The 27,476-nt window shown below is 34.0% G+C and overlaps 1 protein-coding gene across 5 annotated transcripts in view; it reads left to right on the top strand.

Annotated features, from left to right (window-relative positions):
- Positions 1 to 27,476, top strand: part of DACH1 (dachshund family transcription factor 1) — a 433,595-nt gene that overhangs the window by 358,676 nt on the left and 47,443 nt on the right. For all 5 annotated transcript variants that reach the window (XM_032277267.1, XM_032277265.1, XM_032277266.1 and 2 more), the window contains one exon: positions 23,364 to 23,515. In XM_032277267.1, the coding sequence (XP_032133158.1) occupies positions 23,364 to 23,515 (152 nt within the window). The remainder of the gene's footprint in view (positions 1 to 23,363; positions 23,516 to 27,476) is intronic.

Genomic DNA, 27,476 nt, shown 5'->3' with positions numbered 1-27,476 from the left:
CTAAGTGGCATATGTATGAAGGCAAGGAAAAGAAAAGTAATCATTATAATTTTAGATAGATCTCTAAGAGGCCAGTAAGGTTTGTTCTTTTCCTTTTTTCATTTTTTAAATTTTGTTTTCTTTTAAAAAAAATAGATGTAGAAAGCTGTGATAGCCATTCAATGCTCTTGAATTGAGTTTTTCTTTCTCTTTTTACTGTATGTTTTGTTTTGTTTATATCTCTATCTTTCTCTTAGTTAGAAATCAAGTAAGAATTTTGAGCTCAGGGTCTTTAGTAAATAAAACAAATCTTTATTTCCAGGGGACCATTATCAAGCACTAACATTTTCTTCCACCCTGTATCTTGGCTCCATTCTAGAGGGTCTTCTTTCTAATTTCCTCGTTTGGTTAATATCACTACATTTTTTCTTGTTCTCAAGCACATAAAGTTTTTCTATTTCACTTATATTTCTTCTTCATTTCACAGTTTCACCACCAATTCCCACAATTTTTTTCTCAATCTCTCTGGAACAGTAGTGCCTAAGCCGTCAATAACAAGGATATAAATAGTAGTTTTCTAAACTGACTGCCACCACCATGCTCATCTTTCTTCCATAGTCATATGTGTGTCATGTGTCTAGTCTGTAAAATATGGATTGGGACTTGTAATGGACCTTCCTTAATGGTCCCTGTTATTGTCAGCACTGCTCCTACAAGAATTATGTGAGATTTTACAAGCACATAATGTAGTACCATAGAAAACAAAAACAAAAACATAGTAATGAATTGGTATAAATATGATTTCAAATTCTGGCTCTGCTCCAAACTGTGATATTAGGAAAATTACTAAATCTCTTTAAGGTCCAGTTTGTTTTATGTTGAAAAGGGGATAATAATTCTATGCAAGATTTTTAGTGAGAGTTACATAGTATAATGCATCCAAAGATCTAGCACAGAAATAAAAGCATTTTACTGCAACATTTAATAATAGCAAACATTTTGAAACAAACTGAATGCTGCAATCAAGGAAGGCATAAGTGAGATAAAACATTGTTGTGTAATGGAATATCATCCAGCACTTTAAATGAATAAATAGATATAAATGAATCAAGCCTTAAAGCACAAGTTTGAATAATGAAAGTTGAAAAAATATTTTAATGGTATAATATTGCTTATGTACATTTAACCTAAAATATGTTCAGTGATTCTCATAGTTGCACACAAATTTGGATAAATCTATGCCTGTGTATCTCTATGAACTAGAATGACACACTACAGATTCATATTATTATTTGACCCTGGGAAGTAGGGGGAATGGAATGGAACTGAGATTAACAAAGTGATAGGAGGAGCTGTGGGATTGGATAATGAAATGTTCATTTTTTTCAATATGTGGTTTTTAGGATATCTCTTAGATATCCCTGTAGAAATGGAGTCCAGAGGTGAGGGCAGTTCAGGCAAAAGGTCTGAGGTAAAGAAATAAATTTTGGAGCCATCAGCATATAGATGGTATTTAAAGGCTTGGGTCTGAATGAGATCATTAGAGAATGAGTATAGCAAAGAGAAAAGGTCAGAAGGCACCTGTTATGTCTTAAGCTTAAAAGGACTAGATAAGAATGAAAAGCATTAAAGAGACTAAGAAGAAGCTGCCATTGAGGTTTTGGGAGAATAAGAAAAAATAGTGTCCTAGAAGCCAAGTTAAAGAAAGGGTGTCAAGAATGAAGGAATGTTCAACGTGTCAAGGGCCACTAATAAGTCAAGTAGAGGGCTGTCTGATAATTGACTATTGGATTTAGCATAATGGACATCACTGTTAACTTTGATGAAAGTAGTTATACTAGAGAATTGAGAATAAAAAGTTGACTAGAATAGGCTCAGGATTAAATTATGGGGAAAAGATAAGGTAACAGAATGTAGTTAACTTTTGAAAAAGGAAATGAAAAACTGGGACAATAATTAGAAGAGTGATGGTATCAAGGGATATTTTCTTTCTTCGATTAGATGAGATATAATATGGCCTGGCTATATGCAATTAGAATTATGCAGTTAAGAGCAGAAGATTCTGTAAAAGAAGGATACAATTGCAAGAGTGACATCTTGTTTACTTAGTAAATTTGAGGCAGAGAAGAGGAGGACTTACTCAATATTATTGTGAATATTTGGAAAAACCAGCTCTAGGACCCATATTGAAAAGCTTAGCCAAAATATAAGCCAACTCTTTCTTCCAGAATTTTAAACTCCATGTTCAGGATTGTGTTTCTTCTTTATACTTTCATCAATTCTTACAATTCAAGCCCTGATAACCTTGTATTTAGATATATTATTTGTACTCTTAATTCTCACCCTAGTTGCATTCACCCTTCATCTATTAATCTCATTCTTTATTTTTTTCATTAGTTATGTTTTATATATTCTTCATATTGTTTTGAGTTGGTTTTAATGCACGTCCTTTCCAGTTTGTAGTATTTTCATGGCAGACTGTTTTCAAGTTTCATTGTACCTAATGCATTTCATTATTGCAATAGAGTTGATAAGATTAGTAGAGATGGAGGTGGTATCAGATTCTGGATTTCTTTCAAAATCATGCTGAAAAGTTGAGAATTCAGTTTATAATGAATAGAGAGCAGATGATTAAAGTGTATATTTTATTAATGAGTGGAGTGAGATGTGGTAGTAAAATGATCAGTCAAAAGCAATGTGCCTGTTAAGATTAAATATACTAATAGTATATTTATACACCCTGGTGTAGGATGACAGTTGAAGAGAAACACAGAAATATTAAAAATATTTTGAAAAGATAATTTGATGAGTGTATATGTAAGAAGAAAAGTTAAATAAATCAAATCAAAGCTATTCTTATAATAATTTTAAAGAGTATCACTGAGGAATAGAGATGATAATAGTGAAAGACATTTGGGGAAATTAAGGGTTATTTTGTATTATTTTTAATATACTTAGGATGAGGATGTGTAGATAAACTCAAACTGTAGCCAGCTAATCAGTTAACGATATTAATTTGGTTACCTGCAGTGGCTCATGCTGTGCAGGAAGATGGAGTAAGCCCAGGAGTTTGAGATCAGCTTGGGCAACGTAGTGGGACATTGTCTCTACAAAAAATAAAAAAAATTAGGCAGGTGTGGTGGTGTATGCCTGTAGTCCCAGCCCCTTAGGAGGCTGAGGTGGGAGAATTGCTTGAGCCTAGGAAGTTGAGGCTGCAGTGAGCTATAATCATGATATTGCACTCCAGCATGGGTGACAGAGCAAGATCCTATCTCCTTGCCCCCCATAAAATGTAACTTTTAACACATTCACTCTTTAGGTATATCTTCCATGCATATGAAATGATACTAACTAGCACAAGTCATTCTATTGTTTTCATCATCTTTCTTTTTTTTTCCCATTTATTTATTTTATTGCATTTTAGGTTTTGGGGTACATGTGAAGAACATGCAAAATTGTTGCATAGGTACACATGTGGCAGTGTGATTTGCTGCCTTCCTCCCCATCACCTACATCTGGCATTTCTCCCCTTGCTATCTCTCCCCAGCTCCCCACCCCCCACCGTCCCTCCCCTATTTCCCCCCAACTGACCCAAGTGTGTAGTGCCCCCCTCCCTGTGTCCATGTGTTCTCATTGTTCAACACCCGCCTATGAGTGAGAACATGCAGTGTTTGATCTTCTGCTCTTCTGTCAGTTTGCTGAGAATGATGGTTTCCAGGTTCATCCATGTCCCTACAAAGGACCCAAACTCATCGTGTTTGATGGCTGCATAATATTCCATGGTGTATATGTGTCACATTTTCCCTATCCAGTCTATCGTCAATGGGCATTTGGGTTGGTTCCAGGTCTTTGCTATTGTAAGCACTGCTGCAATGAACATTTGTGTGCATGTGTCCTTATAGTACAACGATTTGTAATCCTTTGGATATATACCCAGTAATGGGATTGCTGGGTCAAATGGAATTTCTATTTCTAGGTCCTTGAGGAATCGCCACACTGTCTTCCACAATGGTTGAACTAATTTACACTCCCACCAACAGTGTAAAAGTGTTCCTATTTCTCCACATCCTCTCCAGCATCTGTTGTCTCCAGATTTTTTAATGATCGCCATTCTAACTGGCGTGAGATGGTATCTCAATGTTGTTTTGATTTGCATTTCTCTGATGACCAGTGATGATGAGCATTTTTTCATATGTTTGTTGGCCTGATGTATGTCTTCTTTTGTAAAGTGTCTGTTCATATCCTTTGCTCACTTTTGAATGGGCTTGTTAGTTTTTTTCTTGTAAATCTGTTTTAGTTCTTTGTAAATTCTGGATATCAGCCCTTTGTCAGATGGGTAAACTGCAAAAATTTTTTCCCATTCTGTTGGTTGCCGATTCACTCTAATGACTGTTTCTTTTGCTGTGCAGAAGCTGTGGAGTTTGATTAGGTCCCATTTGTCTATTTTGGCTTTTGTTGCCAATGCTTTTGGTGTTTTGGTCATGAAGTCTTTGCCTACACCTACGTCCTGAATGGTTTTGCCTAGATTTTCTTCTAGGGTTTTTATGGTGTTAGGTCTTACGTTTAAGTCTTTAATCCATCTGGAGTTAATTTTAGTGTAAGGTGTCAGGAAGGGGTCCAGTTTCTGCTTTCTGCACATGGCTAGCCAGCTTTCCCAACACCATTTATTGAACAGGGAATCCTTTCCCCATTGCTTGTTTTTGTCTGGTTTGTCAAAGATCAGATGGTTGTAGATATGTTGTGTTGCCTTCGAGACCTCTGTTCTGTTTCATTGGTCTATATCTCTGTTTTGGTACCAGTACCATGCTGTTTTGATTACTGTAGCCCTGTAGTATAGTTTGAAGTCCGGTAGTGTGATGCCTCCAGCTTTGTTCTTTTTGCTTAGAAGTGACTTGGCTATGCGGGCTCTCTTTTGGTTCCATGTGAAGTTTAAGGTGGTTTTTTCCAGTTCTGCAAAGAAGGTCATTGGTAGCTTGATGGGGATAGCATTGAATCTGTAAATTACTTTGGGCAGTATGGCCATTTTCACGATATTGATTCTTCCTAACCATGAACATGGAATGTTTCTCCATCTGTTTGTGTCCTCTCTTATTTCGTTGAGCAGCGGCTTGTAGTTCTCCTTGAAGAGGTCCTTTACGTTCCTTGTTAGTTGTATTCCTAGGTATTTTATTCTCTTTGTGGCAATTGTGAATGGAAGTTTGTTCTTAATTTGGCTCTCTTTAAGTCTGTTATTGGTGTATAGGAATGCATGTGATTTTTGCACATTGATTTTGTATCCTGAGACTTTGCTGAAGTTGCTTATCAGTTTCAGGAGATTTGGGGCTGAGACGATGGGGTCTTCTAGGTATACAATCATGTCGTCTGCAAATAGAGACAATTTGACTTCCTCCTTTCCTATTTGAATGCCCTTTATTTCTTTTTCTTGCCTGATTGCTCTGGCTAGAACTTCTAATACTATATTGAATAGCAGTGGTGAGAGCGGGCATCCTTGTCTGGTGCCACATTTCAAGGGGAATACTTCCAGTTTTTGCCCATTCAGTATGATATTGGCTGTTGGTTTGTCATAAATAGCTTTTATTATTTTGAGATACGTTCCATCAATACCTAGCTTATTGAGGGTTTTTAGCATAAAGGGCTGTTGAATTTTGTCAAAGGCCTTCTCTGCATCGATTGAGATAATCATGTGGTTTTTGTCTTTGGTTCTGTTTATGTGGTGAATTACGTTTATAGACTTGCATATGTTGAACCAGCCTTGCATCCTGGGATGAAGCCTACTTGATCATTGTGGATAAGCTTTTTGATGTGCTGTTGCAATCAGCTTGTCAGTATTTTTTTGAAGATTTTTGCATCTGTGTTCATCATGGATATTGGCCTGAAGTTTTCTTTTCTTGTTGTGTCTCTGCCGGGTTTTGGAATCAGGATGATGTTGTTGTCATAAAATGATTTGGTAAGAATTCCCTCTTTTTGTATTGTTTGGAATAGTTTCAGAAGGAATGGTACCAGTTCCTCTTTGAATGTCTGGTAGAATTCGGCTGTAAACCCGTCTGGACCTGGGCTTTTTTTGGGTGGTAAGCTCTTAATTGCTGCCTCAACTTCAGACCTTGTTATGGGTCTGTTCAGGGTTTCGGCTTCTTCGTGGTTTTCATCATCTTTCTAAGAGAAAGTAAAAATCGTGAGAGTAATCATCATGAGAGAGGACTGACGCCCAAGTCAGATGAAGAAACTGGAAGAAAATACTTGGCAATTCAAAATGAATTCAGGCCACGTGAATAATGTCCCAAGATATTTAGCCTAAGTTTACAGTCAAATATGCTGACCCACAAGAGAGGTGATAAATAAGTAAACATAATAATATGCGGTTATGATTTTTTTTTTTTTCGAGTTGGAGTCTCACTCTGTCTCCCAGGCTGTAGTGCAGTGGTGCAATCTTGGCTCACTGCAATCTCCGCCTCCTGGATTCAAGCGATTCTCCTGCCTTAGCCTCCTGAGTAGCTGGGACAAGAGGCATGTGCTACCAGACCTGGCTAATTTTTTTTGTATTTTTAGTAGCTGGGATTTCACCGTGTTAGCCGGGATAGTCTCAATCTGCTAACCTCGTGATCTGCCCACCTCGGCCTCCCAAAATGCTGGCACAATTCACCTACAGTGAGAGAAGTGCCTCAGTAATGACTCTGAAAAAGATTCTAAAATCATTCCTTAAAATAATTTCTTAGAAAACAGGAGTACAATCTCTATGATTTGTATGGGCTCATTAGGAAAGCATTCTTTTAATGTAGGCTCATTTTCTTTGCCAAACAGAGAAATGAGGGACTGATAGGATGAGCAGATTCCAGTAAACATTTATAGGATTTTTAAGTTCAATTGTTAACAATAAATAGATGATAGAGGATTAGAAAATATATTAACATTGGCAGGACTAAGCCTAAAGTGGAGGTAGAGTTTAGAAACTTGATAATAGGTTTGAGATAATAAATTGTATATGTTTCCAAAAGTTACTTTTTATCCCCATGTATTCAACCTTAGCCATGCCATAAGAATTGTGTCCGATTATGTTTCATTCTGGAATTAGAATTTTTCTCTTCCAGGTAGTCAGTGCAAGGATGGACTAGATGTCCTCAATTGCTGTGATAGTCCTCTCTTATCTCTGTTATTTTTTTCTACCGTGTTTCATTTGCCATTTATCCATAAATATTTCTAGAGTGACTAGTTTCAAATTTGTCTGATTTTCCAGCCGAACTAATTGGCAAAAAAAAAAAAATGTATTCATATTTCAAGGTTAATTGCATTTGATAAAAGTTCCTGAAGAAATTTGTGATTAAATTTAACAATTGTAAAAATAGTTTTATTAGTGAAGGAAATAACAACTTTCTTAAAAGTATCATGACATTTTTGAAGTTATTGTTATGGGAGGCACTATATTAAAATTCTCTATGGAGAATTTGTGTGCTAAAAAACAAAGTTGAAGAATAGATTTGGTATTGATAATGGTAGCTTGATATGCATTAAACATGCCATGGAAATAAAAAGTCACTGGTCACATAAGGATGAAATTGTTCTATATTCTCATGATACATACATGATTAGAGAGAATTGCCATTTCTGTAAGATCATGACCAACCTTCTCCTGAACATTCTGAGCTACAACTTCATGATCAGGTCTGCAAGACCTCACTCAAATCTGGCCCTATTACTTCTCCAAAATTGCATTCTAACCTCTCTTCCCTCACCAGATCTCATCCATGCTGTCTTTCTTCAGTTCCTCCTAACATGTGTTATCTTCCCAGGTTAAATTCTGGATCTGAGCTATGTCTTTTACCTTGAATGCATAAATTCTTCATCAATTAAACAAATTCCACAAAACAAATGTGAGGCATTCATACTATTATACATATAGAATACACAGTAGAAGATAGCAGGAAATATTTTAATGGATGCAGATAACAAAGTGGTTTTTTTAATTTGAAGTTTTAACATAACTTTAAAATTTCTAATAATTTTTTCAAATTAAATTGAAACATAGGCATTACAGGAAAACAACCAAGATGTCTCATTTCTATGTTAATTTTTGACTTTTGAGCTAACAGATGTGTATTTCTTAAATAGAACACACTGAAAAGCTAGAAACTACAATTTTACAAATCTAACAACGTCATCTCTTTCCTGTGCTACAAAGAATGAGCGGTTATAAATTAAAAATTAATTTTTAACTTACATATAGTAGAGGTCCAGGAACTTGCATTATGTTTTTATGCTCTGAGAGTTGCAAAATAGCAGCTGTGCTGTTAAAAACTCCTCTTCTCGCTGAGGAAAGAATGCTGACAATGACATAAACAGACATTCTTAACTTTTTATATTTCCCTAAATCCTAAAAATTAGTGCTCTCCTTTGCATTTTTATATGACTGTGTTATAAAACAATTAGTTTTAAAGGAAAAAGTCATAAAATCTCAATAGGTAAAAGGGATATAAAGGTCACTTAATTTAACCTTCTATCAATTTCTAAGAAATAGTTTCTGTGATATTCCTGACAAGATGCTTATGAACATTTGCTTGGCAGTCTGTCATGGCAAACCTGGGATTGCCCAAAATAGCCAATAGTACTTTTAAGTAAATGAACCAAATCTTACTATAATGTTATATGAGTCTATTATCAGTCCCTTTTCCTGCACAGGGCAGCCACAAATATAGTTAATTATTTAGTAAATATTAGGATTGTAAAATTAGGATTTAAATCTCATAAGTCATTTGTATATGCTAAATTCACATTTCTAAAAAGGCAACTCAAACAGAAGCAACTTTTATTATATCCCTTCTCATTCATTCAGGCTAACTCAACTAACTTAAAGTAAAGTAACTGCAACTAAAATTTACCTGTGTTACTATGAGGATAAAGGGTTTTATAAATTAACTAGTTTTGAAAATAAATTAAATCACATATTCAACAAGTCATATCTAAAAATATACTATATAAAAATATACTATGTGCCAGGCATTGGGGCTACAGAGGTGAATGGACTCAGTCCTTCCCTCACAGTTTTTCATGTTAAACACACAGACAGAAATAAACCTGTAAAGAAATTTGAAAATAATTTTCTGTAAATTTGATCATGTGAAATGGTCCTGGTAATATATACTTGTAATCAGTTGTAAGTGGGAGGGAACAATGAACTGGTTCTTGCAGAGTTAGTAGGTATCACTTGAAGAGGCTTTTGTCATTTACATACCATGCTTCCTGTCCCAAAAGATTGTGGCAAGGAAAGATGGGAAAGAAAGGACCTATTAAAACACACCTGTGACTTAACTGAAGTTATTATACTTAGTAAATTATTGGACTTACATAAATTAATTTTTCTAGACCAGAAAACTGCTGTCTAGCTTAGGGCACCATGTTACATACTAGCTTATCAGAGCAAAGCAGTCACCAAATACAATGGGAAGTCCCAGTGCCAGGATGGAACACACTGATGCAGTCAGGGAAGGAAAAGGATTCACTACTGAAAGATGGTGATTTGGAAACATACCTAAGGTTCTTATGGTGAAAAATGAGACAGATTCATGGCTAGGATTATAGGATAAAGAAATTCAGGAGAAGCTAAATTGGGACAAATGTAGAACATAATTTATGGCATTACCCAAGGTTTAATTGCAGCTGATGAATGGGTAAAGCATGAGATCTGCTCCTTCTGAAGTGAACCTCTTGGACAGTAATTGTTTTGCTTTAAAAATCCTTAAGTAGGCTTTGTGTTTTTACCCCATAGAATGCATGCATCAATTTAAAAGTGGTATTTTCATGGTTAAATAGTTCTGATAAGGGAAGTATAGACCTTGTTGCTATGGTTAGCATTTGATAAGGTGTAGGGTGAAAAATTTCCAGGGAGATATTTTGCATAAACTACTTAAAGTTGATATTAAATGTCCGTGATACTCATGGTTAGAATTCTCTAGTCTTATCTAGGAAGATTCTGGACTTTCATTCCTGGGATAGCTATCTTGGCAATTAATAGCAGATAATCACAAATAATCATAAGTGTATCAACAGAAGTAGTCAGTTTGAAGGACCCTTGGCTTGTTGACATGACCATTGGCTTCGTTTTAAGGAATAAGTCAAGCCTTAAGGAGGAGGAATGAAATAAAAAATCTCTGCATTTTCTTTCCATTCCAAGATAAAATTATCCTGTTTTGTTTTGTTTTTTTTTTTAGTATATATTTATTGTATAAACTTGAATGCACATATTAAGGTGTTTTTAAATGCCCTTAAAAATTGTATATTACTCCTTGGGTGTTTAAGGAACATAGGCTGTGAAATAAGGCTGTTTGGGTTCATATTCAGGCTAGTTGAATTACCTTGGCAAGTTAATTAACTTCTTTTTACCTCTACATATTAAGGTGTAAAATAAGTATAATGCTAGTAATGCAGTTACAGAATTGTAAGAATTAAATGAGTCAATGCATGCAAAGTAGTGAACATTGCTTTGTACATGAAGGAAACACTCGCTATGTGCTAGTTATTTTTATGGTAATGATGAACATCCTCATAGCAATGCCTCTGACTCTGAAGAAAGAGTAAGTTAATAGAACCTTTACTAAGTAGTGTTCCTTTTTTTTTTTTTAGCTTTTTATTGTTGAGAATTTCAAATATACATAAAATTAGAAGAGTACTGAGTTCCCACATGCCTACCCATCATTTGCTTTAACAATGATCATCTCAAGATAAATCTTGTCTCATACCTCCACCCAGTTTCTTCTCTTCTCCCAGAGATTTTTGAAGCATATCCCATGTAAGCGTTATTGCCGAGTTTAAAATGAAGAAACTGAGGCCAATATAGGAAAATGAAAATCCAATTTATTCAGCTCCCGGGCGAGGTTCCATGGTCCCGGGGAAAGGGGCCAGGGAAGTCGCGCCAACTTCCTGGGGCGTAGGGTTTTTATAGGTAAGAGGAACGAGCAACAGCTGGGTGCTCTGATTGACTCCAGGGGAGTGGGATTGAGACAGGGTGGCTTTTCCGGTGGGAAAACCGGCCAGGAGCCTTGCATCAGCTGGAGCCTTCCAGGGGAGCCCTGCGGCAGAGCTAGGTGCCGAGTGCAGAGCCTGGTGCCGGGTGCAGAGGTGGGCGTGTCCAACCTCCCGACCAGGCAACCGGCCTTACATCCCAAACATGTGCTCTGTAATGTATACATATTTTTAATGTTTTTCTTTTTTGTTTTGCTTTATTTTCAGTGTATATTCCTAAAGATGGGTAAACTTTTTCTTAAATCACAAACACATTATCATTATTGCTCCTAAAATCTCTTAACATTTATTAAATATCCCATTAGGGTTCACATTTCACCTGTTGTCATATATGTGTATGTGTGATGACTGAAAAACCAAGTACTGCTAAAATACTTAAACAGGTTTATTCTGAGCCACTCAATATAAGTCTGCAGCCTCCTGTTACACAGTTTCGAGAGGTCCTGGGAAAGTGCACCTGAAGAGGTAGAGTTATAGTTTAGTTTTATACATTTCATGGAAACAGGAATTGTAGGGAAAATCATAAGTCAATACATGAGAGATATACATTGGTTTGATCCGAAAAGGCGAGATATCTTGAAACAGGCTTACAGCCATAGGTACATTTTAGAGACTCTTTGGTTGACAATTTCATCTGAGAGAGTTAAGCTATTGTTTAAAGATTTGAAGTTAGTAGAAATGAATGCTTAAGTTAAGATAAGGGGATCTGTGGGCATATGATGCTCTAACAGAGTCAGATTGGAAACTAAGCCACAATAACCAGAGTTAATTAAAAAAAAAAACTGTTCAAGTAGATTTTATGATTTGTAGGGCATGACTCCCTAGGCCCCTTAGGTAGGAATTTTAGTGAGAGAAAAAAAGGTCAGAATTCAGTCTTCATATGCATATTTCTGGGTGGGCATATTCATGGAATCATTCAAAATATTGTGCTTCGTTTGTATTTCCTCTAAATTGAAACTTTATATTTTAATGATAAAAGAAATGAGAATTTGCACACTTGAGTTTGAAAGACTTTGGGTCAATCAGTTATTGGGCTTGTTTCATCTGAAAAATGAAGAATGTAGAGAAGGTGATTTCCAAAGACCCTTACATTTTTGTAATTCCATAATAATTTTAGTTTAAAACTCACGTGCAAATTAGAGTTTGAGTAATCCACAGCACCGGAGCTAGTATATGTTTCAGGGGGATTATTTGAGAATCATTCTGTTTTATTCACTTAGCAATAACACTCATTTTTGGCTTGGAGACTCATAAATGAATTGGAGCTATGCAGAGCTGACAAGAAGAGAACAGGGTATCAAACTATGGCACCCTGCGATGGTGCCCAGTGTTGCCCTACTTCTAAAGTCATATTAATTTTGAAAAGGCCTTGGATTTATGTGACAACTCCTCCTCCCTCCCCCTGAAAATTCTCAAAGCACATTTCAGAAACTCATTTTTGGCAGATGTAAATTTAAGTAAATTGGCCAAGGTCACAGCACAATAAGGGCAGAGTTATCAAGGGAATGCAGTTTCCTGCTTTTTCCACCATCCATGAAATTAGAGTAACTCCACCCCTTAAAATAAAAGGATCTACTTTTTTTTATTTCTGAAATTATAAACCTTGATTTGGAGATTTTTTTTAACCATTAACTCAAAAAGTGGTCATTTAGAGCTGCGGAATGTTTATGTGTGCACTATTTATTTACTATTAGTGAACATATTACAATCTGTGCAATTAGTTTTAAAAGGAGAATTCATTTTTTGAACTGAACCATCAGATTTTCTTTTCATGCAGTATGACATGATGAAGAAGCTATCAGTAGACACAAAACTAGTTCACTTTCTATGGGCAAGCGCAGACTTTAAAGTAGATTATTAAAGTACACAGAAATAGAAAATTAGATCAGAAGTGATGTTTTACTGTGAGGTCTTCTTTGGGCCTTATAAAATGAGAAAGAAATAACCTTGTTCTATTTCTGAGTTCTGAAAAAAAAAAGCCTCATAGCAGGCATATCACCTTTAATTAGGTTTCTGCTTTGGGGAAGCATTTTACCAGCCCCCTTTCATTTATTTTTAATGATGTTATCACTAACAGGCAAACAGTCCCTTAATAAAACAAAAACAGTTTCTATATAAAGCCTGGTGTACATGTTCTGAGTCAGTCATCTAAAAACAAATGTTATGATTGTTTCCGTTGTGCTCTTAGAACACTTAATGGCCCTACTGTGCAGATATGCAAAACATCAACCTAGGAAATACAACCATGTCTGTTTTGCAGCTTTCAGTAAATGCTTTCCCATATTCACCTGCAGTATCAGCAGTGAAGTTAAACCTATCAGGTCATGGAAATGACAGAAAGGTCAATTAAGTGAATCTTTTCAGCATAAGCTATGCCAGCTCTTTCATAAACACGTATGACATGACTTTAAGAAACAAGCAAATGTGAATGCAACCCAAAACATTTGAAAGTTAAATCACTGTGTGTATGTGTGTGTGCGTTTAATGCTTGGTGCCTTTCCATTTTCTTCCAAGAAATTTCAAGTTGTTGAAGGAACAAAACCTCTGTGCACATGTTTTGTGCACAGTTTTGTGCACAAAACTCAAGTTTTGTCTCTTCAAATGAGTTAGCTAAGATTATGATGAGTTTGCTGTCAAGGCCAAGATTGGAAATATTAATAGATAGCTTGATCTTAGCATTTCTGAATATAGCAAGTTTTGAAATACAGATACAGAATAGCCAGAAATTAAAGACTCTTTTTTAAGCATAATGATAGAAAATATGCTTTCCGCTTAAAAATACAGTTTCTTCAGGGAATTGTGGCTCCTGATTTTCTTGAGCTATTATCTTTGCATGGTTCCCTCATTCAACCTCTTAATCTCCCTCTCGTTGCCTTTCCCAAAATTCGTTGCCCATTTCTTGCCATGGAGGTTTTCATTTTTTTTTCTTTCCTCTTTCAACTCATATAGTCTAAACATAATCTCTTTTTTTTTTCTAAATAAGAACTGGGTGCCATTTGAATCACTCTTTTGAGATTATAATTGCATGCATTTTAAAAATTTTATTCCTAGAGCTTCCTCTCAACTCAGGATAATGTCTGCAAAATGGCCTTGTAACCAAAGGAGTGGTTTTCCAATAGGAGGTATTTTTAGCTTTACTGTCATAGATGTGGTATTACCCTGGGATAGGCAGAGACTATATGCTTCTCATTTTTGCAGTCTGTATTCCTCCAGCTTTTGCCTTGCCTTATCTCATTCATGTATTCTTTCAGTAAATATTAATAAGTACTTACTGTGTGTTAGGTAGCTGAGACTGGATGTTCTATTTCCTCCTCTAAGGAGTCGTTCCTAACTTTCATGAGCATCTCAAAAGAGAACTATTCAAAAGTTAGGAATCACTGATATAGATGATAGTTGCATATAGTAAGTTAGCAATGGATATGCATTAAATTAGGCAACACTGTGAGTGTGGTGTATTTTTGTATCAAACCTCAATCATTCTGCCAAACACACTTGTAATGATTTCCTTTCTATATAAATTGTTTTCTTTTATTCACCCAAACTCAAAATTCAGAGTTCTAATGCTGCTTGAAGGATGTACAAAAAGCCTCTTAAGTTGTTTTATGTTCTTCACAGTCTTTTTCTGTGAAAACTGTAGAGTGTGTGTTTGTGTGTGTGTGTGTGTATGTGTGTGTGTGTAAGTCAACACATATTTCCTCTAGGTCCTGCCACCTGAAGATAAATTGATAAACCAGTTCATATTCTTTGCCCTTTTTCAAATTATTTCTATCACAGTCAATTTTAACTGTTTACCAAACTAACTCAGGGTTAGTCCATATAAGGAAACTGATGTATTCACTAATAATTCTTTTATCAACATTATGGACCTTCATCAAAGCCTTATCAGAGAGACATAATAAAGAATCCATGGGCTTATGGTACAAGGACAGAATATCCTCTATGGCATATTGAAGCCAAGTTTCCAAAATGAAATTTATAAAATTTATAATTGATTGGGTTATTTGTTAATTATTCATCCATTCATATTATGTATTAAGATAGTGTTTTATATTTTACAAAGCACTTTCACACACATAATCAAGTTGGATTTAAACTATAATCCTTTGAATTGGTAATCAACATTTTAATAAGTAATTGAAATGAGTCTCGAACAAGAGACAGATTCTTTGCTCTAAAATTTGCTAGTATTTGGTAGAGTATTTGCTAGTATTTACTATTTGCTAGTATCTGGTAGAGCCAGGACTTGAACTCTTGCTTTCTGAATCTAGCCTGGTTTTGCTTTTCATTTTACCATAGCTGTATCATGTCTTGCATTTTGGTGTCAATTTTATAAAAATTTCTGGAGTAACTTTAAATTCAAAATTTGAAAAATAGGCATTAAATAAAATATAGGAAATAAGTTTTATTTCTGAGATAGTTTATACCCCTAGTTTATATGCATCAGCATAGATACATAAAAGTAATTTTGATAAATTTTAATGTGATATTTCAGAATTCCTTATTTTCTGAGAAGATGGAAGTACTAGAAAGAAAAAACATTTACCTGATAATTTTTTTTTCTTTTTTAAAATTTATATATATTCATGGGATACAAGTGTAATTTTGTTATGTGGATAGAATGCTTAGTAGTGAAGTCAGGGTTTTCAGTATCCATTACCTGAAAAGTCTACATTGTACCCATTAAATAATTTCTCATCATGCATCTCCCCCATTCCCCCACGCTTTTGAGTCTCAATTGTCTATCACTCTACACTCTGTACAGATTATTTAGCTCCTACTTATAAATGAGAACATGAAGTATTCATCTTTCTGTAACTGACTTGTTTTAAGATAATGGCCGTCAAATCCAGTCATATTGCTGCAAAAGACATAATTTCATTCTTATTTATGGCTGAATAGTGTTCAATTATATATATATATGTATTCCATTTCATATATATATGTGTATATACATATACACATATATATACAGAATATATATATATTCTGTATATATATGTATATATATGTGTATATATATACATATAATATATATATACATATATATATATCACATTTTTTTTTTAGAGAAAGTCTTGCTATCTTGCTCTGTCACCCAGGCTGGAGTGCACTGGGGTGATCTCTGCTCACTGCAACCTTCGCCTCCTAGGTTCAAGCCATTCTTGTGCTGTGCCTCAACCCCCCAAATAGCTGGGATTATAGGCAAATGCCACTGCACCCAGCTAATTTTTGTGTTTTTGGTAGAGATATGGCTTCTTCATGTTGGCCAGGCTGGTCTCTAACCCCTGGCTTCAAGTGATCCACCTGCCTGGGCGTCCCAAAGTCCTGGGATTTCAGGTGTGAGCCACCGTGCCCAGCCTATATCACATTTTAAAAAATCTAGTCATCCTTTGATGGACACTTAGGTTGATTTTGTATTTTTGCTACTGTGAGTAGTGCTGTAATAAACATACGAGTGTTAAGTGTCTTTTTGATATAATGATTTCTTTTGTTTTGGGTGGATACCTGATAGTGGGATTACTGGGTTGAATAGTAGTTTTATTTTTAGTTCTTTTTTTTTTTTAATTGTACTTTAGATTCTGGGGTACATGTGCAGATCATGCAAGATTGTTGCATAGGTACATTCATGGCAAGGTGGTTTGTTGCCACCGTCCCCCCATCACCTGTACCTGATATCTGCATACTGTTTTCCATAGAGGTTGTAGTAATTTACATTCCCACCCATAGTTTATAAATATTCCCTTTTCTCTACACCCTTACCAATATCTGTAGTTTTTTCTCAAACCTAAGGTCTTATTATTCAAATGTATTAATAGTATACATTGCCAAATTAAACCAACAGTGCCTACAGTGAGAATGAACCAGTATTGAGGTTATGATTGAGCTCAGTTTAAACACCTGTGTCGTATGTCTGGAAATAATTTTCAAAATTTTTTAGGCACCAACTCTTAATCTATAGATTATTTATGCTTCTACTCCAATTTAATATGTCTAATGAGTTCTCCAAAACTCTTATAAATGTATCTTACAAATGTATACATTTGTGATGAAAATTTATTAAAATAATAAAATTTTGTATTTTTATAAGTAATTATTTATTTCTGTATGAAAACTATTTTATTCTCTAGAATTTTGCTAAAATCTTTTTCATTTTGCCAATATGGAAATATAGAGTTTTCATGGAAACTCCCAGATCTGTTTTAAACATAAAATATAGAGATATTTTCCATTTTGATAATACTATCTACTTCAAATCAAAATGAATAATTGTGAATCTTTGTGGAATTTGTGCTTTTCTAGAAGTGATTATTTTTCTATTTGGAATTTATGATATAATAAAAGACATCAGAGACCAAAACACACAGACACACATTAACTTGAAAGAGAATATATAATTCAAACCCAAAGGGATTCGTTATGAAAATAACAACTGAGTTAGATTTTATTAACAGGAAAGAAAACATTTTAAGAGTAGAGGCCCATTATTTTTTTAAACAACATTGTTCCTTAGGATATCCTGCTAAATTGTTGTGTGTGATAAGGTTGGAGAGAAAAATACCTTGTCTTACAGAGGCATCAATCTTACTGATAGTTATTGATAAGTAACTTAATTTTTAAACATTTTCTTCTCTTTCATTTATAGTTTCTCATTTTGTTTTCTGTCATTCTAACTGACTATATGTTGTTATAATTATTAGTGTATTTATTATATAATTATTAAGATGTTAATAGGTAGCTTTTCTGGTCTAGATTATAATTTGTGCTGTTCTATTTTCTTTCAGAAAACCACTATAGTTTCAAGTAACTGAGTTAAAATACAACTACTTCTCAACTTACAATGGGATTAAATCCTGATAAAACCCATCGTAAATTGAAAATATTGTAAATTAAAAATGCATCTAGTACACCTAACCTACCAAACATCATTACTTAGCCTATCCTACCTAAAATGTGCTCAATTACATTAGCCTACAGATAGGCAAAATCATCTAGCACAAAACTTATTTCATAATAAAGTGTTAAATATCTCACATATAGCGTATTGCTAACCCAGGGGAAAAATCGAAATCAAAAACTCAAAGTATCAAAGTTGCAATGGTTTTATAGCACTGTAAAATTGAAAATTGCAATAGTTTCATACCACTGTAAAATTGAAAGTTGGAATGGTTTCATACCACTGCATGTTGCTAACCCAGGAAAAAAATCAAAATTCGAAGTATCAAAACTGCAATGGTTTCATACTATTGTAAAATCGAAAACTGCAATGACTTTATACCACTGCATATTGCTAACCCAGGAAAAAAACTCAAAATTCAGAATTCAAAGTATGTCCAAATTGCAATGGTTTCATATCATCCTTAAGTCAAACCTATTATAAGTTGTGAACTGCGTATCCAGAATTTTTTAAAGTTAATAACTGCTTATTTTAGAAATTTTAAAATAACAACTTATCTACAGAACTAGCATAACTTTCAGACTCTACCCATGTGTTGTCCTCTAAAAAAATAGTATTCTAGTTACTGCATCTTTTGAAAGTGCTTAACTTTTTTCTTAGGAAGATACACCTTTTGCTGTATCCAATTCGACATCACAGGTATTGGGAGTGCTGTCTTATAGGTGACTGAACTATGCTCCAATTTAATAAAAGGAAACAAGATAATTTAAGAATCCTTATAAAGTGGAGCTTGTAAACCTAAGTAATTAATAGCTTGCTCTGAAATTTTATTTGTAATACTCATTCTTTTCCAGATATTACATAGATATCTATAAATCTTTGAAATTAATAATTTTAAAATTTCTAACTCCAAACTGATACATTTTTATTTCCAATCATAATAGATGAGAAGCCCACTGAAAAAATTTTTTATAAATTTTTATAAAAAGTATTAGAGAATGTTAGATTTGTGTGGTCCTACATTTGTCTCATTTAACCTGCTACTTTTTTGTAAATGAGAAAATTGAATAAAAGAAGTTGTTCCATGTCCATAGCAGTTAATACTAAGTGAACATCAAGTCATTTTTGTTATATTTGCCAGAATATTAAAAAAATGTTACATAGTGTTTTAGTTATACATAGATGTGTAATAAGTTATACCAAAACTTAGTGGCTTAAACCAACAAACATTTATGATGTTACAGTTTCTGTGGGTCAAGAATCTAGGTGCAGCTTCTCTGAGTGCTTCTGGTTTAAGGTCTCATGGGATTACAGTCAATCTATTAGCCAGGGCTGCGGCCTTAAAGCCTTTAACTGGGTAGGGAGATTCTACTTTCAAGCCAACTTGTAATGTTGGCTTTCATTCCCTTGTCACATGTACCTTTCCACAGGACTGTCTCAAGTCATGACAACTAGCTTGACCCACGGCAAGCAATGCAAAAGAAAGAGGGAGAGAAATGGAAGCTAGATTTTATAACCAAATCTCTAAAGTGACATCCCATCATATTTCTTGTATTCTATTTGTTAGGTTGAGAGAAAAGGACCAGACAGGGTATGACTAGCAGGATAAGAAATCAACACAGGCCCTCTTAGAGGCCACTTCGTGCCTACTGTATGCCCATAAAAATACATTAAAGACTTGTCACAAAAGTAAAATATTTGTTATGTAACTACTGTAAAACATAAAAAAAAATAAAGTTGGAATGTGGACTCTTGATTAAACAATCATATACTCCATATGTGATTCTTACTGATTTCAGACTGTGGTTATGTAAGAGTGTTTCCTTGTACTTAAGAAATATACACTGAAGTCTTGAGGCTTAATTGGAGAAGATGGTTCAAACATATGCATCCTCTCCCACACCATACATATACATACACACAAACACACACACACACTCTCTCTGTCTCTCTCTTTCACACAGACACACACACACACACACACACAGAGAACAAGAGAGGGCGAGAGACAAAGAGAAAATTAAAAAAAAATGTGACAAAATGTAAACAATTGGTGAACTGAAGTTTTATTGCTTTCCCAGAGCTGGCCATAACAAATGACCTTAACCCTGGTGCCTTAAAACAAAATAAGTTCTCTCACAGGTAGACGTCCAAAATGAAGGTGTCAGCAGAAATGAGCTCCTTCCAAGGGCCATTTTTGTCTCTTCTAGCTTCTGGTGATTGTCTGCATTCCTTGACTGTAGGTGAAACATCCTAATATCTGCCTAGTTTTCACTTGGCCTTTTCTCATCTCTGTGTCTTCTTTTCTGCCTCTTTCAAACCTTTCTCTGCTTTTGTCTTAAAGGATACTTGCTATTGGATTTAGGATCTATCCTAAACCAGGATGATCTCCTCATCTCAAGATCTTAACTTAATTCCCTCTGTGAAAACCATTTTTTAAAGTAAAATAACATTACTAGGTGTCAGGAAGTATGCATAAACATATATTTTGTGGTTAGCCATTCACACCTTACAGGAGTATGAAGTAATTCCTTGTACAATTCATGTAACTTTTCTGTAAGTATACAATTATTTTAAAGTAAAATTTTTTTAAGAAAACAAAAAAACCCAGAAATTACATTGTCAAATGCTATACTACCAAAAATCATGACATCTGACTAGCCAGCTTTCTCTTAAAAATAAGCTGAAAAATATGTACAGATATATCAGTCAGAATAAGGTATTTTATGAATATATATTTCATTATCACTCACTCTTTGAAGTCAGTGGAGATTATGTGATGTCAAAACTCTCTTCTACATTGGTCTCTCAAACTTTTGCTTTAATATTCTTATATTCCAATATTACAATCTTTGTAGAAGAGCTAAATGAAATCTCTATGATGTTAATCGCCACAAGCTGACAACTTTATCTCGGATAATAAGAGTCAAGAGACCCAAAGGAATATTCTTGTTTTTTTGTTTTATCTTTGATTAGTTTGTTTGTGTTCTTTTTAAAAGTGTACTGAATTTAAGAATCATTCTTTTAGTTTCTTAAACATTTTACCCAAAATTTGCTAATTTCTTATGTACATATTGAGTTAAAGTGTCCTTAAGTAGTATCTTCACTATGTAAAATGATAAATGAAGGAATCCAATTAGATAAGTTAGCATATCCTCATAGCTGGAACCACGAGGCCCAAGATGAGCATTCCATTAAAACAGCTGCAGGAAAGAATATGCCTATAGGCATGCACGCACACATGTACATATATGTACAGAACTTTAATGCTATACTTTGATAAATGCAGTATCTGCAGAAATAGTGATGGAAGGCAAACTGCATTACTAGCTGTAGGCATTAGCTATTTAACAATTGGAATCAGTCACTCTAGGCCACATGAGCCTCTTGAGGCTTTCTGGTTGTGTTTTTAGTATTCGATCTTCAGTATCTAGCACATTGTTTATGTTAAATAAATACTGGCTACATAAATTTATGCATCATGAGTGATTTAATGATTTAATCCACACAACAGCCAAATATAGTCAAGCATAAATGCACTGAAGTTAAATCAAATAATCATGGAGGTGATGAAACGTATAGCCCAAATGTGTGTAAATGTGTACACATACATATGATTCTTTATTTTCTTGGACAGTCTTTAATAATTGTGGAATCATAGATTCTAAAGCTGAAAGCAACCTCAGGTGGTCATCTGGTTCTATGCCTTTCTTCAAGAGACAAGCAATTATTATCCCTATGATCTATTAAGCCACATTTTCTTTAGCATGTGACAGCTAAGGTGATGATGATCGAAAAATATTGCTCTTTATTCTTAAACAATTTCACATGCACATAGATGTTTAACAAGTGCCTTTCCATAGCTATTATGAGAAGGTACTAGCAGCCTTGGTTTGGAAGAGTAATTTATGATAGCTAGGTAAATGGTGTCCAAGATCACCTTGCTCACATTAGCCATGCAGCATCCCTGCCCCTGCACGGCCATCTTTCTTTAACCCTGGTGACAAGTGTGATTAAACAAAAAATACTATGAGTCCTACTTTACTTGCTTACTCTGTTTCTTCTTCTAATACTTGCTGCTTGAGATCATCTGTCTCAGTAAGTTAGCATAGGAGGGAGTAGAAGGAGAAACTGCGAAGGAGTGAGTGTGAGAGGAGGGCAGTTAATAGGAGGCCTTCTGGCCGCTACTCCCCTCCGCAACTTTTCTTTCCCTTTGGTTCATTAACTAGAAATGTGGCAAGGTGAGAACACAATATAACTTGTTCTGACATTAGTGAGGGACAGGGAAGTGTGGCAGCTTCTACAATATTTCTGCCCCAGAGAGACGTAATTGGAAAACGTGTTGTGTGGTTAGGTGTTGTAATGAAAAATAAAAGAATGATTGAAGAGAACAGTGGAATCAAATTATAAGCATAAGGCAAGTGTGCTGAAGTTTTTAGCCACTTGCAAAATTGAGAGATACTATCAGGACTGTGCAAATACATTGCTCTGATTAATTTTCCTGGGGTGAAATATGAAGATATTTATAAAATTGAGGATCCTGCCATGAATAAAATTTTCTCTGTGATTATCATAATCTAAAATAAGCCATAACTTGTATCTGTCTTATGTGAAACTGTAAAAATAGTTAAATAATAAAACACTGAATAAAAGGATTTCACTGTAAGCGGTAAAAAGAATCTGTATTCATGCGCTACTCTAAATTGCTTAAAATTTTGAAGAATAGTCAATAAATAAAGACTAATTTATCTTGAAGGGTTATTTTATTTGATTCCCTGAATATTGTTATAGAAGTAGCATTTTATTACTCTTCCTTCATACCATTTTTCATATATGGAAGCTGTAATTTTTTAATATGAAGGTAAAGGGTCTTCAGGTTCAAAAAAATTGGATCTTTAATTTTAATGATAATGAATAATTCACTTATAATTTAGAAATACACATTTGGATTCTAGTTTTTATTTTTAGATGTAAAGTGAAAGATTTTATTTTACATTATTTTGTAAATTCCTTAAGAATACATTTGAACAAATCATTGATATAAAGGAAGGGTTAATAGAGAAAGAAGCTTCCTAATATACAGCCCCTCTCTTACATAGAGCTCTAGAAATATTCTATTGTCAATCCAAACAGAACAAACTAAAATGAGATAATTGGGAAGGTGCCCATAAAGTCAGCCTGAATATATTATCACAACTATATATGAGATAATATTTGTTTTAAAAAGATTCTATGGCACTGTAAACTCAGTCTCATTAGAGACTGCATTTAAAAGGCTTATAAAGTTACTCATTAATGTTATCTTGTTGTATCTCCACAGCTTTTTCATTAAAGAAAATTCAGCAGAAAGCATTTTCTCCTGATAGCAGGAACCAATTTGCAATAAATGTTCTGGAAACCACTAGGGAAGCCATTACTGAGGTCTAATAAAAACAGACAAGCGTAACTTGTTCTATATTTTTGTTTCAATCATATACAGATGAGACCCCGCTTTCTACACCAACCGCAAGAGACAGCCTTGACAAACTTTCTCTAACTGGGCATGGACAACCACTGCCTCCAGGTTTTCCATCTCCTTTTCTGTTTCCTGATGGACTGTCTTCCATAGAGACCCTTCTGACTAATATACAGGTAGGCCTTTGTACAATCTGGAAGAAAAAAAAAATACAGAACACCCAATTGCAGATTTTTCCCCAAAATTCATACTGTTCCTATTTTATCCATTCATTAGATTGACTGAACCATGGTATTAAAGTCTTCAAGCAACTTATATTTTAAACTTGTTACACTTATCAAATTGGGTTAGAAATACTCACGTATGTATGTATATTAAGCTGTAATAAAATCGTAAATGAAAATGACATAGGCATTTAAAAATCATTCTGTCTAAAAGGCTCTCTTTATTACCAACTAATGGGAGGAATTTAACTGTTTAAGTTTGTCTGATTTTACTCAACAACAGCACACTAGTTCTAATAAATATTTAGTTATTTTTAAACTGCTGGGCTTCCAGCAAGGAAATGATATATTTAGTCATTTAAAATATGTCTAATTTAGAAGAATACAAAAAAATTCCTTCTTTCATAAATAAGTTTGTTTCAATTAATAGAGTTTCTTCAAAGAACAGACTTCAAAAAGCCTTACCAAACTTTTCACGGATTTCCTATGTGGTCCTCAGGATGTATATTTTATGTACAGTACATTATGAATCAAAAATACTTACAGTTAACAATAACATAGAGTGTGGAGCCAAGATAATAAGAGTGTTTGGGATAGAAGAAAGCAAAATTTTCTTGCCCACACATGAAGTGATCATGTGGACCCCAGATGGGGATTTTTGTCCTCTACTTCTCCATATTTGGGTAGCTAGTAAGTAGTAGGCGCAAGTTGCTGATAGTGTGCTGGTAAGCTCCTTTTTAAAAAAATTTTTTACTGTAACATTCCATCCCCAGTAATATTTTTCTGTGCACATATCCTGTCATATTAAACTTTCCCCCAGTGGAAATGTAATTAATTTTATTTACCTCTCCAAGGACATAACAGAAAGCCTTTAATGTAACATATCTCCTAATCTATTAATATGGCATTTTTTAATACTAATGTAATTAGAGTCTCCAGAACTGTACTCAACTTTAAGGTTTTATAACACGGTAATTGAAAATCGTCAATCCAGTCTATACTTAATCATGGCCAAATAGTTGATTATATAAAACAAAAGACTTTTTCTTTTCTAAATTTCACCTATATTATTGTTTTTTATAAGATAGTGCTTTTAATGAATTTCTCTTTTTTTAAGTTAAATGTTTTCAGAAAATATCCCTTAACATTTCTGAATTTAAGTTATGAAAAGTAAAGGAGTAATTCATTTTCTTGTATATAAAACTCAATATGAAGCAAAGGAAAAGCTATTTGCATGTATTGTCATTAACTGAAAGCTCTTTAACCAGGTCAGTGAGGATTTAATTTCAATTTCAGCAGAGAAAACATCTCTGGATTTCATCAGTGTAAAACAGCATGCTCATCTGAAGAGCAGGTTTGACACATGGACTCTTTCATTGTATATGACCACTACATTTCAAAGTCAAATCCTATCAGTTGAGTATTCATCCACACTCTACAGTCCAGAAATACTCAGGTTAGGAATGTTATCCACATCACCTCAAACTATAATTATTTCAGAAGGAATGAAAAAAAGAATAAAAGAAAGAAAAGAAGGAAAAGAAAACTCCAGTTTTAAAATGTACATATTTTAGACAAATTGTTCATTGAAGGTGTCTCTAGATTTAATATGCCCTCTTTTCCTATTATATGCTTTGAAGACATATTTTCATAAGAGTAGATGATAGGACAATGGTCAAGACAAACTAAATTATTTATTTCTATTCCCAAATTATAGGGATCTGGGACTGATAAAGTTAGAACACCTACAATAAGAATGCTTTATTAAAAATAAATTAGGTTTGTCCACTTCAATCTTACTTATATGTATGTGTATATATAGATGCAGTTATCATATACTTATATGTGTGTTTACTATGCATATATTTATACATGAAGGTACATATGTGCACACAAGGTGAAATAAAAATTAAAAATCTTACTGAATTCCATGCACATATATATATTAAAAATAAATATAAATATATCTATATACACACATACATTTATATAAACACACATAACACACATTTATGGTCACTAATGATTCCACGTCATTTTACGAAAGCTTGCAGATGCTGTTACTGTCACATTTACTGAGTTATGGTACTATCATAGGAATGGTATGGAATGTTTAAACAGTCATGACCCTGGATTATTAGGCATACAGTATAAATGTGTTTGCTGTCCAAATTCTAATATGGGTAATTACATTCTGCCTACCTCAATTTCCTCTGCAGTTTCAATTATATATAATAGGGTTTTGTGCTATGTCAAAATGGTAACATGCTTTTTGTATGGTAAGTTTAAAGCTCCATTTTTCAAAGATATGGTTTTTTTAAATTAAAATTAATAACCAAAATACCTTTTAAAATAATGTGTTTTCATCAAGTGTTGTTTAATAGTCAATAATTTATATGATACACTATAATTTGAAAAGGCTGGATTTTTAAATTTGTAATGACTACTACATATGTCCTTTCCATGAAATCATCATCAAAATTAAATTTTTATCAGTCATTTCTTTGTGTTTTAAAAGATCTATAGAAAAATGCTATAATGATATGTGAACATTTTCTATTAAAATTTTTATTTTAAAATGTAAATTTATAAAATGGATATATATAGAAATTGGGCACCAGACTTTTGTTAACTGCTTGAGCTATACTGCATTCCTACATTTAAGTGCTTTAGAAATTAAAAGTTATAATGACTAAAAAAATCTAAAGTAGAAAGAAAAAAAAGAACTGTAAAAAATCCTATGTTAATATATTTAAAAATTATATTTAATTTTTATATTTAGAAATTTGTAAAATTTATAGATATATAAAATTGGCCCCAGATTTTTGTTACTGCTTGAACTATACTACTTCCTGAAATTTGAATGTTTTAGAAATCAAAAGTGATAATGGCTACAGATATCTAGGGTAAAGAATAGTAATTTAACTAAGTAAGGAATATGGATACAGTTCAGTTTTTGATTTTTAGAATTGCTTATTTTATATATATATGGCTTTTTATTTTCATTGTGGGCAGTCTTTTATTATGGCTATCTTTCAAACCTGTCCATGGAGAACAACTTGTGAGCTTTTATGCAAGGAGACTAAAATTTTAGTACCAAGTAACTGGGTATGATGACACCTTCAGACATGAGCTACCATTTGAACATGATCAAAGGAGAATTCTACTCACTCTTTTTTTTTTCTTTTCCTTTTCTTTTTTTTCTTTCTTTGAGACAGAGTCTTCCTTCCTCTGTCACCAAGGCAGCATTGCAGTGGCGTGATCTGGGCTCAGTGCAACCTCCACCTCTCCAGTTCAAGTGATTCTCCTGCCTCAGCCTCCTGAGTAGCACCCCGTCACCACACCTGGCTATTTTTTTTTTTAAATTTTACTAGAGACGGTGTTTCACCATGTTGGCCAGGCTTGTCTCACACTCTTAACGTTAAGTAATCCACCCACCTTTCAAAGTGCTGGGGTTACAAAAGTGAGCCATCACACCCGACCCTACTCCCTCTTTTTAATCTAGAAAGTTTTGACATATAAGGTTTTGAGCAAATTATTTACTTTGTTTATCTATCTTGTTACAAAAAGCCTTAAAATGGCTTACAAATATTAAAATAAGAATAGGTAAATAACTAAAAAGTGAAAATGTGAAGTATGAGTAGAGAATATAAAATTTAGTTAAAAGTGAGGTTAGCATTGAAGAATTAAGCAAACAAAGACCTAAAATGAGGTGGTTCACTATAGTCTATCTACGTAGAAGAATTAAGCAAACAAGAAAGACCTAAAATGTATGCTAAAACGACAGTAGCTTCAGCTGAGGCAAGAGGATCACTTGAGGCCAGGAATTTGAGAAGAGCCTGAGAAACATAGGAAGACCCTATCTCTATGAAAATACAAAAATTAGCTGGGCATGGTGGTGCATGCCTATAGT

Source organism: Sapajus apella, unplaced genomic scaffold (assembly GCF_009761245.1).
Source record: "Sapajus apella isolate SASKATOON/1434 unplaced genomic scaffold, GSC_monkey_1.0 scaffold9, whole genome shotgun sequence".
Classification (NCBI taxonomy): Eukaryota; Metazoa; Chordata; class Mammalia; order Primates; family Cebidae; genus Sapajus; species Sapajus apella.
Note: the sequence above shows the minus strand (reverse complement) of the source record. Positions and strands in the feature narration are given on the sequence as shown.